This window comes from Dromaius novaehollandiae, chromosome 3 (assembly GCF_036370855.1).
Source record: "Dromaius novaehollandiae isolate bDroNov1 chromosome 3, bDroNov1.hap1, whole genome shotgun sequence".
Classification (NCBI taxonomy): domain Eukaryota; kingdom Metazoa; phylum Chordata; class Aves; order Casuariiformes; family Dromaiidae; genus Dromaius; species Dromaius novaehollandiae.
The window spans coordinates 14,772,628-14,786,277 of record NC_088100.1 but is presented as its reverse complement, the minus strand read 5'-3'; the positions used below and the strand labels follow the sequence as shown (position 1 = coordinate 14,786,277).

At 43.1% G+C, this 13,650-nt stretch overlaps 1 protein-coding gene across 1 annotated transcript; it reads left to right on the top strand.

Annotated features, from left to right (window-relative positions):
- The first annotated feature begins 11,093 nt into the window (after positions 1-11,093).
- Positions 11,094-13,084, top strand: LRATD1 (LRAT domain containing 1). Its single transcript, XM_026097231.2, has 2 exons — positions 11,094-11,245; positions 11,877-13,084. The coding sequence occupies exon 2, from the start codon at positions 11,914-11,916 to the stop codon at positions 12,766-12,768; it is 855 nt and encodes a 284-aa protein (XP_025953016.1). The 5' UTR covers positions 11,094-11,245; positions 11,877-11,913; the 3' UTR covers positions 12,769-13,084.
- Positions 13,085-13,650: the final 566 nt, after the last annotated feature.

Genomic DNA, 13,650 nt, shown 5'->3' with positions numbered 1-13,650 from the left:
AACGCTGGGATTTTAGAAGACATAACTGGAGAGAACAGACTGAATGAATTAGGATTCTTTAGCCTAAAAAAAAGGAGAAGGCTAAATGGGGAATTTCTTGAAGTATATAAAAGACTGCAAGTAGGAGGAGGGGAACAAATTATGTTCCATGTCATAAGAGATAGAACAAGAACTGGTCGGTTTGAATTTCAAGAAAGATTGAAATTAGGATTAGAATGTGAGGAAATGAAGACTAACAACAAGAATAGTGAAGTGCTGAAATGGATTTTCTGGGAGATTACGGCCTCTCTGACAGTAGAGCTCTTCATAGCAAAATAGATAAAGGACTATCTGCACTCATGTAGATATTGCTGAAGAAAGAGGTGGATTAGACAATGAATCTATCAAAGTCTGTTTCCTTCTATTTTTCCTTTGCCTCCAGTTCTGTTGTAAGTGGAACCCAATGACTTTATTTGACTGTTCCATACAAGACACTCAGTTTTGATCTACAGATAGCATTATCATCTGTATTTTGTTTTAATGGTTAATCATTTACTTTGTAAAAAATAGCTTTTTGTTTCTACTTTGAATTTCTTTTGGTTTGTCTTTCTTCCAGCTGCTTGTACTGACCTGATGTACTATCTTCATCCTGGAAATCATAAAAATTTTCATTACGGTCTTTGTTCTTTCACTCACACAGAAGACTCATTTGAGCTATGTGCCCCTAAAACAATTCATAACCTAAGTCTTCTGCTCATGAGTAAAAGCAATAATCAAAAAAAAAAGAAGAAGAAGAAGAAGAAAAGAAAACAAGAAGCAGTTTCTGTTTATTGAAATTATTTAGCAAAATAATTTTGCCCAATCAATACATTTGAGCAAATAGTTTTCACTTCATAAGCAATTTGTGAATGGAAAAAAATGAAACAATGTGCCAAATAAATGATTCATTAAGAATTATTTGCCCAGTTGAAGCTGAGATGAACCCATGGATTTATGCCACTTTTGGTTTAATCTACTACAGTTGTTTGTATGCAAACTGTTTCTTCTGTATTAGCTTTATTTATTTCTGTACCTCTCAACTAGCCACATACTAAGCCATAGTAATAATATGGAAAGGAGGTTAACAAAGCCCAGTTGTCCTGTACAGATGTCGCTGTGGTTGCAAGGAATCCTCTCTGGACTTGGTAAAGCATTTCGCGTATCAATACCACACCTGATTGTAGTCAGAAGTCCAGCTCACATACTGCTGTCAGGATGGCTTATTAGAACAGCTATGTTCTTTTCTTTTGGAAAATAGTTCATATACCAAGAAATATATTCTAGAGCTATACAAAGTATTTTTCAGTTCCAAGTTGGATTCAGTTAAAAGTTTCAGCCTAAAAATCTTCTGGATTTTTTGAAAAGTCAAAATATTTTGTTTTGACATTAATGTTTAGTCTTTCCAATTGAGGGAGAAAAAGGACCTCCTCTTCCAAAATAATCTTCCAAAATATCTATGCTTCATATTAATTGTATATCTCTGTTTCAAGTAAAAAATAAAAATAAAAAAAGATTAGAGAAAAAAAACCTCTTCAGATCAAAAACATTGCATTCATTATGAAGGTTTTTTTCCCACAGGTTTGAAATTTTCTTTAGTTTTTTTTTTTTTTTCCAATGTTTGATAAAGCTGTAGATGTAGCCCAACTGGGAAACAGTTTTTCTTGACTGCGCCAGAAGAGTCACTGCCCACATTAGGGTTCCATAGCTGTGACCTTCACTGTACACTGGACATCGCGATACCATTCACCAGCCTTGGGTGAATATCTCCTATAGGATGGTCGCAAGACAGCAATCACCACAAGTTTGTTGCAGGGCTCAGAGTCTTAGAAGGCCTCTGATCATTAGCAATTCTCTGTTACTCTGCCAATAGTACAAAAGGGCTGCATGGGCTGTGCTTTCACATCTGGAATTTCATTCATATTGTGGATTACTGCCCCCAAACTTGACGAGATCATAAATAGCATAATTTGTACAGAGCTGTATCTGTAATGTCAGTGTTGGTCTAGGGAACATGTAAGTGAAATGAAACAAACATGCAGTTATATTATTTAAATTCATTTATGCTTGACAGTATCTTCATAATCCCATGTTTGTTGTGTTTCACTTACATGTTCCCTGCAGAGATTTATTAACATCACTTTGTTTCATTTTAACAGTGTTACGTTGTCTCCCTAGACCAGTACTGACATTTCAGCACTGTTTTCTTTTATGTCTTAAATTACCATCTTGGATTACCACAGTTTTTTTTTTTTCTTTTTCCAGTTAGGAACAGTTATGTTCCCGATATTATTTAGCACCTTGTACCTAAATCTTCTGCTGCAGATTTGTATCCCAATTAGGGTTCGAAGATTCCCCAAAAGAGGGGGGCTTGTGAGAATTATTGTGAAAAAAATAGGCAGCTTTTGTCCTATATGACTGGCAACACAGACAGAACATAAAGTGAGGAGAAAGAAGTATAAATAATTCCATTTACGTATGGGAATGTGAGGAGTACTGAGATTAAGGGCTAGAGCCAATAAAGGATTTCAACATCTAAAGCAGAATCTGGAGAAAATAGAGATGTCTGGGTAGAAAGCTGTAATCTAAAAAGTAAAACAACAGCTGCTGCCTAAATTTGGAGGTGCTTAAACCCCGGAGACACTGTAGCTTTGACTTTACAAGAGGTTAGCGTTTTTCATTATAGGCATGCCTGGAGTTTCCCGAGCCTAAGCAACGCAGCACCTATCCAGAGCCTAGCCCGGGGGAATACAGCTACATCCCTGGCGGTCCTCCCTGTGCTCTGAGGACACCAACCATCTGCCGCAGGACGGGGCTCTTCACAAAATTACATTCTTTTGAAACACTGCTGCCACAAATGGCAATGTGCATGACCATCCGTTTTATAATCAGTAGTCAAATCAGTAATCAGAAAGTGGGATCTAGTTCTTTTTTTCTTATTTGCAGGACAGAAAGAGCATCTATTTTTGGAGGAACAGTCTCATCTCAAGGCTATTTCCATTTTTACTTTAAATATTCTTTGAACCACAGGAACAGAAATAGGAACCGGGATTCTTTGCCTTCAGGTGAGTACTCTAATCACTTAGTTAAAAGCAGTGTTCATGTTTCCTTGGATTATTTTCTTTGCAATGGCAAGGTTACAACATGATGACTGGAGAATGGCCAGATAGCCTGTAGTGTGTCTAACTGGTAGATTTACCTAAAGTAGATGACAGAGATTTAAACCTCTGCAGCTACACAGGGAACTGAACCCAGATTTTTCACACCTATGATGAGTAGCACTAGGCTATTATATAACATTTGGCCATGTTTTAAAACAGAAGAGTGCTTCCAGTTCCTTTACTTTAAATAATGATCGACAGCACCAACTTAGTCCTCCATCAGAGACATGACCTGGATCACTTGGAAAGCCTTTGAAGCACAGCCAGGAATGAAACAAACATACACAAAATCCAACCTTGCTTCTAATCAGAGAACCTTTTCTCTTTTAGTACATTTTTTTCCCAGCCAAAATCACATTAATTTCTACTTTGAAAAACATGCTCATTTAAAATACTTTCATACTTTGTGCAATTTATCCTGAGCATGTTCAAGTCCTACTGCATCTTCTAAACCTAGGGATAAACATAAATTTTGCATGACTTTTTACTTCTGTTATTACTGAGGAAAGAGCACAGCTAAGTAAAACGAGCTGTAGTCTATGCTCAGTTTATGCATTATACATAACATAGTTCATTAAAGTTCAGCATGTTATATCTCTAAACAACTTTTGAAAACAATAGGTCTGTATGGACATTATCAGAAAGAAGAAGTATGAATAGGGTTAATGTGGGAGTCTAATTAGGTCTGCCAGACTTTTAGCTGTGAAAATGATATGCAAGAATATTGTATATGAAACCTTGTATTCAAAACCCAGTGCTGAGTATAAAGAGTGGCACTGGGAAAGCTTAAAATGTTATTTGTAAATTTTTGCTAGATATAGTAATGAATTTACAAACTTGGACTACTCAAAATCATTTTTAGAGAGCTGAAATTTATTTTTAAAGGCATCACTGTGCAGTCTCAATGGTTTTATTCAATCTCTATAAACTTTAGCAAAATGAATGAATTCTAATGATATAAAATTATCATTTCTAAGCATTTAAGGACATATGCTTTCTTTGAATGCACAAAGAGATTTCCTTGGCTTCAAAGGAGATTGTGTGCATGCCTCTGGTAACAGGTTTTTCTGTATTACAGGTAGGCTGAGGCTGACCTGGCAGCAAAACTACCAAAACAACTTTTGAATAACTTAGGTCTCCAGGATTGGGTTTGTATTTGAAAAACAAGGAAAACGGAGATTATCTCCAAAAGATATTTATATATAACAAAGAATGCTTCCTCTACTGAATCTCGTTCTGTAACTCAGTCAAAAGGGTTCTGCTAACATCATAAACCATGAGGCTGAAGCTTGAACAGTTTATGAATAGCAACTGTCACAGAGATTGAATTTCTTCTTTGCTATTCAGTCAAGGGATATTTGTTATTACTTATAATATTTGCAAAGTCATTTTGGAGTTGAGGTATTGAAAGCCCCACAGATAAAAATATTTTATAAAATACTAACTGGCCTAACAGAAAGAAGTGTTTGGTGCTCATTTTGTTTGAAACATTTAATTTTCAGGGGAGTCCTTCAGGGCAGCAGAAATATCATGCATATTATTACAAATGAGAAGAATTATAATACAATATGGTTACAGAACAATGACTTAATAAAGTATCCCAAAACACATGTAAAAGAGGAAAGGGCCAAGCAAACAAATAGCACTGTAATAACACACGCAGGCAAATTCATTCTCTCTACTCTTAAAGGAGAAATGCATGAAAACGTCATTAATTATGCTAGAGAAAACATTCTGACTTTTTTGTTTCAGGGTCTTGGAAAATGAAACAGTAGTCTAGTAATAAATAAATAACCACTGTGTCCTCAGATAAGTATTTATTATGGATTTCTCATTAGGTCATATAGGGACAGACTTAACACACCTTTAATGAAAAGTGTTACATTGAAAATGCCATTTTAATGAAGAACCTCTACTTTACTCCTTATGGCTAGATATTTCTAAAAAGGTTTCTAATCTACAAAACTGACACATTCAGTAAGCTTTGCCTGAAGTTGTAGAATGTTAGTTGAAGATAGACACCAAAAAGTTAATTATTTACCACATGACAGCAGCTCTTTCCCCTCATATCCAGGTAATAAGATTACATTAGAAGACAATTAGAAACACATAAAATATTCTTTTTTTTTTCCTGTCAGCTTCTTTTCTGAAGCTACACTCGTTTCTGAGGATGTTTTTTACTATGCAAAAGTTATGATGTCATTTGCATTTTACTGCTAGAGCCAGTGGAGACTGTGGGAATTTTCCTGTGGGTCACCATTATCTTCCTCCTTTTATGGCAGCAAATTCAATGTAACTATCTTTATTAAAGTCATTTAGAAAACATGTATTCAGAAATGACTGATCTTCATGGCTATTTTAGTTTCAGAGCACCCAGCTGTGGAGTGCCAATGCCTTTAAAAGGATCTGTTTTTCACCCGGCACCTGAAGTGGTACTACAAATTGAAACTCTCCTGTGACTGCATGATCACAGGATCAACTGTAGAGGAAGCCAAAAGGAGTGTGTAGTTGGGATTAAGTATGCTTTCATTTGGAAACCTCTTATTCATGATTACATACAAATAAATCTGCATCTTTACTAAAAAAGAGCTAGCAATTCACTTACAATATTGAAGCTACTTGAACCAATATAGGATTGAATTAGCAAATTTGAGAGCAAGGTTACTTTACTGAGAAGCATTCAGATACATAGCCACTGAAAAAGAGATTCTGTGGCTATAATCACGTGATTATGCTCACCACATGGTCAGGCTATGTTGTATTTTGTTTCCTAAAAGAGATAAAAAGTAAGACAAAATTTAGTTAATTAATCTGAACTTTTGGGCTATGTTCCTGATCTAAGTGGACTGCATAACTATAAAGATTTTGTGATAAATAAGCAAATTTTCCCTATTGGACTATGGTCATGATCGCTTACAGAGTTTTTGTTTTGTTTTGTTTTCTTTTTCTTCCTTCATCTCTATATGAAAATGGTGGAATGTCAGAGCATTTTGGAATATTTAAAATAACATTTAAGGAAAGATAATCTTGGAAATACACGGGTCTAGAAATGAGATTCACTGTTACGCGATCTAACCTTATGCTTATCAACATCCAATCCTTCAAAAGTTCCTAGAGATAAAGCTTATTGTCTAAAACACTGTAATCCTAGGAAAGGCTTCTTTGCATAACGTAATAGCTAGTTTAAGAATCATATCCACCAAAAAAAAAAAAAAGCGCAATTTCTATGTAGTAGAGAAAGACATCTAAATGGAAATCCAGTCCTTCAGCTAGTTTCTGTCCATACGTTAGTGAATGACTGCGATGCTGCTTCCAGGGCTGTGAGCACATCAACAAGATCTACGACGTCTTCCCCTGCTTCCTAGGGCTTAGCTGCCTGCGTTCAAGAGCAGCTCTGATGCCTTGCCAGCGTGACCTCCCAGCTCAGCCTTGTCCCTCCAGAGGTGCCCGGCCGTGGCGGGGCTGGGCTGGCCCCGGTGCCTGCACCAACTCGGCTGGGCGAGCACTGGGGATGAGGGCACAGCCGTGCACCCCGTGGTCACCCGTGGTGCCTGCACCCCCGCCCTGGCGGCCAGCCTGCCCTGCTGCTCCCTGAGGGCTACCAGTATGAAAAGTGATGCGGCCGCCCCATTTACGATGCTATCCGCATAACAGTCTTCTAAAGATAGATATGTTTAAAAAGAAGGCAGTGTCTTCTCATCCCTCCTCAAACTATTTTCTACAGTAGTTTTTTTTTGTTGTGTCAATTGACCAGGAAGCAAAGCCCTAAGTTTTGTATATTTACTCTGTGTGCTCAGACAAAAACACCCTTGGTCATGCTTCACCTTTCCTTCAGAAGCTGAGCAAAGCCTAAATATTTGACTCTACAGGGCCGGGCCACAGGTCTAAGCAGCAGCACAGTATTATTAAATTAGTAGCATAAAGTTCTGGAATTAAAAGAGCTTAGGGGTAATTCCTAATAGGTAGCTTGCACGTAGTTGCCCGGTTTTGGAGTTTAGAGAGTTTAGCCATATGGATCTATGGTTTTACTATACCTTGTGACCAGAAAAACAATCTGTGGCCCATTTTAGCTACAGGTAAAGCGATCCAGGGAGGAGGAGCATCGTGAAGCCAGCAGAAGCCAGTAGAAGAGGAGACAAGTGGCAAAGGACAGAACTGCAGCTATATCTATCCTCTCCAGTGAGTTTCCCCATTTTATATTTCACTACCATTGGATAAAAATGGCAGAAGCAGGCCAAAGCATAAGGAGCAAAATCACAAGAAACTCTTGGACTAGTTACCTGTAGAAACTGTACTTGGTTACAAAGTGCCCCTGCAGGCTATAGGGCTGGCAGGGCATGCTTCTGCCCAGAATATCCCAGACCTCCACGCTACAGCCTTCTCTTTGTATGTGGGCAACAAGCATGAAAACCTCTCAGCTGTCTGCAAAAAGTGAGCAACCCTGCCAGCTTCCTCAACTGTGATCAAGACCACAGTTTATTTTTCAGGTTTCTCACAGGACTGACATTTTATGTTTCTGAGGCCTTAGGTACACTGAGATTGTAATGAAGGTGTGTAGGAGGCAGGTGCCTGTGTCCACAAACAAGTACATCTTGACTTTAGATAATTTCAGGCCAAGAAGATCCCTCCTGATATCTTTTACATCTAGGTGCCCATGGGCAGACCAGATTACAATCTGAAATCGTAATGGACAGATGTCTATTGTCTAGAGAAAGTTCATAATACATTGGCAAGTTCCTATGTTTATTGTCAATTTGTTGTCTCTCTGGTTGTTTACTGAAACCCGCATTCCTATATTTTTCTGCACAAACATTCTCCAATCAATAAAATCAGTGGAGGTTTTAGCTCCACTTTTAGCAACTGGAGCCCAAGACTCCAAAGCTCAGCTCAAGGCAAAATGATGAGAAGGTTTTAAAAATAAGCTACCAGGGATCTATTTTGTCACATATTTTAAAGGAGTTTTCACTGTATTAAATTGTACATAAATGCAAAATTGAGTGACAAAATGCCAAGGATGGAAAAAGACACAAAAGGAAAAAAATAGCAAAGAAAAATGTAAGCCTACTGCCCTAGAGTAGTTCAGGATAGAACCAGATGATGACGTGGTCAGACGTCTCTCCTATGCCTAGTCTGAGAAAAAATATTGTTAGGGTTAGGAACAATAGACTAATGGCACATTCCCATGTCCCAGCGTATGGAGGTTTTGACCCCTGATTAATGAGGCTGAAGCTGATGAATGTGAATGTGAACAGCATGACACTATGCTGCCAATGCCATGGTCTAGGCAGCCAAGTCTTCATTCACTGCCATGCTAAATAAGCCTTCGTGAGCTCCCAGAAATAAAATGTCTAAAAGAGATGATAATCGTGTTAAACAAAATAGCTCAGACAAAACAAGCCTCTCCAGTAGGCCGAGGCAATATACTTCTGTGGACACTGTGTAGTGCTTTTGTAACACCCTCTAATCTCAGCAGAAGCCTCCAAACTGAGAGAAGTTGGTTTACATAATTTCTATGATTTTCTGTAGTGTCTTTCAATGACAGTTTTATATAACTATGCTTATAAGATTTTTTTTTAAGGAAACTTCTTGACACTTTTCATAATTTAAAATTGAGATTGGAGAGATACTGAGGGGATAAGTCCTTCTCAAGGGATAGAGGCAGTGCCCGAAGCGCTGATGTGGCCACAGTAAGCAGCCAGGAGATCTAAAACGTAATGAGAAAATGGGCTGTGGAGGTGTGTTGAGCAGAGGTCATGAAAAGATGTGTTATGGGGTTGTAAGTGGAGCAAGTTTCAGCAAGAGCCAGGACAGACTCATTGAGCAGACTTGTAAAAGCTTGGCAACATGAAGACAACGGTTAGCATTTGGGAGGAGATAGACCATCTAGTTAGAAGTGCAGAGCCTTTCTTAGACCCAGACTCCTTCCTTCTGCACCATGCAGTTCACTGAAGCAATCTGTTCTCCACTATTTTGCATGGAAAAGATGAAATAATGTTTTGTTTGTTTAGAATTGTCTAAAAATTACTCCACATAGCCTTGATGATTGGCAAATGTGGGAAGTGTGAACTGTGTGAATGCAACCTAAAAAGATACAGACTTTAAACAGGAAAAATGGAAAGTGTTTAGAAAACAGAAACTGTTGGTGCAAGATTTACCTACAGAAAATGGCCTTTAAATTGGACTGACTTTAACAATGAAGCATATCAAAGTGATAAAAAAACCAAAATATTTAAACACTGTTTTACAACCTTAACTATAAACCTATTAGAGTGTCTTCATAACTTAATTTAAAAGGTTGGAGTTGATGCAGGTTATGCCATAAAAGAGTGTATAATATCTAACAATCATTAGAAGAGGATTTACAAAATCCCAGAGACTAATAACATCCACCTGTTATTCTTAGTCCCATGAAACTTTTAAAATGCATATTAGAATAGAATCCTTTTTTAATTCATTTTTCTTTCAAAATCACTTTCTAGTTCAACAGCCCCCGAATGCTACATCCTTAACTGCTGTAAATCAGCTTAATTCCTGCGCATCTGAGGCTGTAATGCCCAAGTCTTTGAGACATGCAAAGTCTGTAACCATCAACAGATTAGTACAATTACCACAGTGAAAAATAACTGATGTCAGTCTTAGAATGACATATCACTAAAAATAAACATACCCTTTTTTCTCTTCCATTTATGATTTCATGCCTTTGCATAAGTTTAAAAATTAATGAGAAAAAATGCTGTTCTAGAAAGATAGCCATATGAATATTTGAATGGAGAAAAGAAAAAGGTCTTTCAAAGTAAACACATCTCTATCTAAGAAACTCAATATTTCACCCTTATGAACTTAGGTATGCAGCTTGTACCATCAGAAACTGAAATTCACGGTATTTATTTAAGGATGTATGTTCTCTCATGAGTCATGGCATCGTTGTTCTTAGTTAATTTGATCCAAAATTTGGAAAAAAGTTTAACACAGGGAGCTAGCAGTGAAGATGGACATAATCCACAAACACTGAAAGAAAGAATACTTACGTTTATACGACAAAACCTGTTAGTAATCAAAACAAGTAACTAAGTGAAACGATTAACTAATCATTTATTTCCACAGCGTGCAAAATTACAGGTAAGAGTATGTATTGACATTAGCTAGGAGATGATTCATAGATTTTAGGAAGGGATGGATGGTTACGATCGAGATGTCTGATCTTTTGCGTAACACAAGCCATGAAGCCTCTTCTAGTCAGCGCTGAGGACAGCCCGCAACCGCTGCTAGAGCCAGATGTGGAAACACAGCCGCCGTTGGAGTCATCGCACCTACCACCACCGGTCTGCAGTGCATACTTAAATAAATATCCCGTCTTGGCGACGGCAGGAGACAGGCGTTTCTTTCGGGCAGTCCATCCCTTCCAAAAAGAGGTTCTGCAGCCGGTGAGAGGAGTTGCCCTCTGGACGCGTCTGCCTCCCCCAGCTGCAGGGAAACCCAGAGCATGAGCTTCGGCTAGGCGTGCACAGCCCCAGGCTGCCGAAGCCAGGCGAGGAGGATCCCTGCTCCTGTTTCGAGCGACCGAGCAGCCCGCAGGCACGTGCGACCCTCCAGCCGAAGCCTGGGCAATTTTTGCAGGAAACGGCTCTTTTTGCAGGGCGGCTTCGCGGCGGAGCGCCGCCGTTTAACCAGCCCCGCCGCCCGCCGCTTCCCGCCCGCGCCCCGGACCTCGCCGCGCACCTCGCCGCAGCCCCAGGCGGGGGGGGCGGCGCGGGCCCCGCGCGGGCGGCGGGGCCGGGGGGCGGCGGGCCCCGGCGCGGGGTGTCGCCGCGGAGCGCCGCCGCCGCCGGGCGCAGCGGCGCGGCCAATGAGCGCGGCCGGGGCGGGCTCGGCGGCGGCGCCGCCGGTACTTAGGCTCGCCGGAGGGGCCGGGAGCCCACAGCGAGCGGGGCTGCGCGGGCAGAGGAGCGGGGTGCACACCGCCGGGGACCCAGCTCGCCTGCGCTGCAGCACCCATGGGGACAGGACGACTTTAAAGGAGTTTTTATTTTTTTTTATTTTTTTGCCTCCCCGGAGCTGGGCGACCACGGGTACGCAGCGGACGGGCGAGAGGGAGCCCTCGGCGGCGGTGCCGAGCCGCTGCCCGGCGGCTGCTCGTTGCCTTCTCCTCGAGGAGTCGTGGCCGGGCAGCGGGGGCGGGCAGGCACGGGCACGCCGAGGCCGTGCGCTTCTCCAGCCGCCTCGCCCAGCAGCTCGGCTCGGCCGCGCACGGAGGAGGCGAAGTGCCCGGGACCGTCTCGGGCAGCCCCGTCCCCGGGCAGCCCCGTGCTCGCGCTCCCTGCAGCGCTCCGTCCCCGGGCGGAGCGCGGAGCGGAGTCTCCGCCGCCAACTCCGCCGCCCGCGCCGCGCTGGCGGCCGGCGGGGAGCCGCCTCCTCCCGCGGCGGCGAGGCCGGGGCCGCCGGGGAGCGGAGCACCGGCCTCGCGGCTCGGCGAGCGCACCGGGGCAGGGGGAAGGATGGCACGGGGAGTTTCTTCCTTGCACGGGGGGAGGGATGGAGCGGAGGGAGGGATGGGGTTTAGGGCGGAATCGCTGAAACCTTTTGTATGTGTCTTGATTTTTTTTTCCCCCCCCTCTTTCTTTCTTTCCTTTCCTCCTCTCTCCGTTCGCGCTCTCTTCTCTCCTGTTCTTTCTTTCCCTACCCACCCCACCCTTCCTCCAGATCCGGCGATTCCTGCCCTCGCCTCGTCCTGTCATTGATGGGAAATCAACTGGATCGCATCACCCACCTGAATTACAGCGAGCTGCCGACCGGGGACCCCTCGGGGATCGAGAAGGACGAGCTGCGCGTCGGGGTGGCTTACTTCTTCTCGGATGAGGAGGAGGACCTGGACGAGCGAGGCCAGCCAGACAAGTACAGCGTGAAGGGCTCCGGCAGCCCTGGCCAGGAGACGCCCACCCACCACCTCCACCACCAGCTGGTGCTGAACGAGACTCAGTTCTCCGCTTTCCACGGCCAGGAATGCATCTTCTCCAAGGTCAGCAGCGGCCCCCAGGCTGGGGACCTCAGCGTCTACTCGGTGTCAGCCCTGCCTGCCCTCTGCAAGCCGGGAGACCTGCTGGAGCTGCTCTACCTGGGGCCGTCGGAGCACCCGCCGCCGCACTGGGCAGTGTACGTGGGCAGCGGGCAGATCATCCACCTGCACCAGGGGCAGATCCGCCAGGACAGCTTGTACGAGGCGGCCGCGGGCAACGTGGGCCGGGTGGTGAATAGCTGGTACCGCTTTCGCCCGCTGGTGGCTGAGCTGGTGGTGCAAAACGCCTGCGGGCACCTGGGCTTGAAAAGCGACGAGATCTGCTGGACTAACTCTGAAAGCTTCGCCGCCTGGTGCCGGTTCGGGAAACGGGAGTTCAAAGCCGGGGGGGAGCTGCAGGCTGCTGCTGGCACCCCGCACCAGCAGCAGTACTATCTCAAGATCCACCTGGCTGAGAACAAGGTGCACACGGTGAGGTTCCACAGCCTGGAGGATCTAATACGGGAGAAGCGCAGGATCGATGCCAGTGGCAAACTGAGGGTGATCAAAGACTTGGCTATAGTGGATGGGAAAGAATAGCGAGCAGCAGGGGTACGTGGCTACATTCCTCCTCCCCTGCCCGGGGAGACCAGCCCGCCACAGAGACAGGCGGCTGCACCCTCTTTCCGTGGGACGCGACTGGAAGCAGGATCCATGGCACCATTCCAAAAACCAGCATTCTCTACACCCATAGCCAGTATTTTGTTTGGCTTTTAATAGCATTAATGCTGAAAGAAAGAGGATGAAAAGAGGGGGGAGGTGCACGAAAGCAGTCCCCAAGTGTGTGGACAAAGTCTCTCCTGTTGATCGATGTTGACCATTCTAGCAACACACTAAATAAAATTTCAAATTGAAATTTTTTTTTATTTTTATTTCATGGCTTTAATCCATGATAAGTTTTAAACATGGGGGGCCATGGATGTGAATTTAGCTAAATGAGTTTTTAGCTAACATTTGCTTTGCAGCCAACCAAAAGCATCAGTCATAGTTTGCTAGCAGGGAGGGGGAAAGGGGGGAGGAGGGGGAAGCAAATGCCTATCTGTTGTGTTTCTCAACACTGTTGCTTCAGCCTGTAGCTGCAACCCAAATTTTGTCCCAGCCAACTCTAGTAAGATATTAAGAGGGGAAAATGCTGTTTCATTTCTGGTTGAAACTGATCATGTTTAAAATTTGTCTTTTTGCTTTGTTTGCAGCCTTCTGCTAAATACTATGATAATGCATAAGCTCTTACCGCCACCCCCTTTCTTTTCTTTTTTTAATTAAAGAAAGCTGGCAAGCAGCTGTCTTGACCCTAAATTTATTTGTTAAAAGAAGTGGTGTATTCTGGAGAATGGTATGCTCAGTGTTGCTCAGAGGTCCATCCTCTAGCATCTCTAGCTGGAGGTGTGGATTTGTAGTAATTGCACCACTGCTTCAGCACCT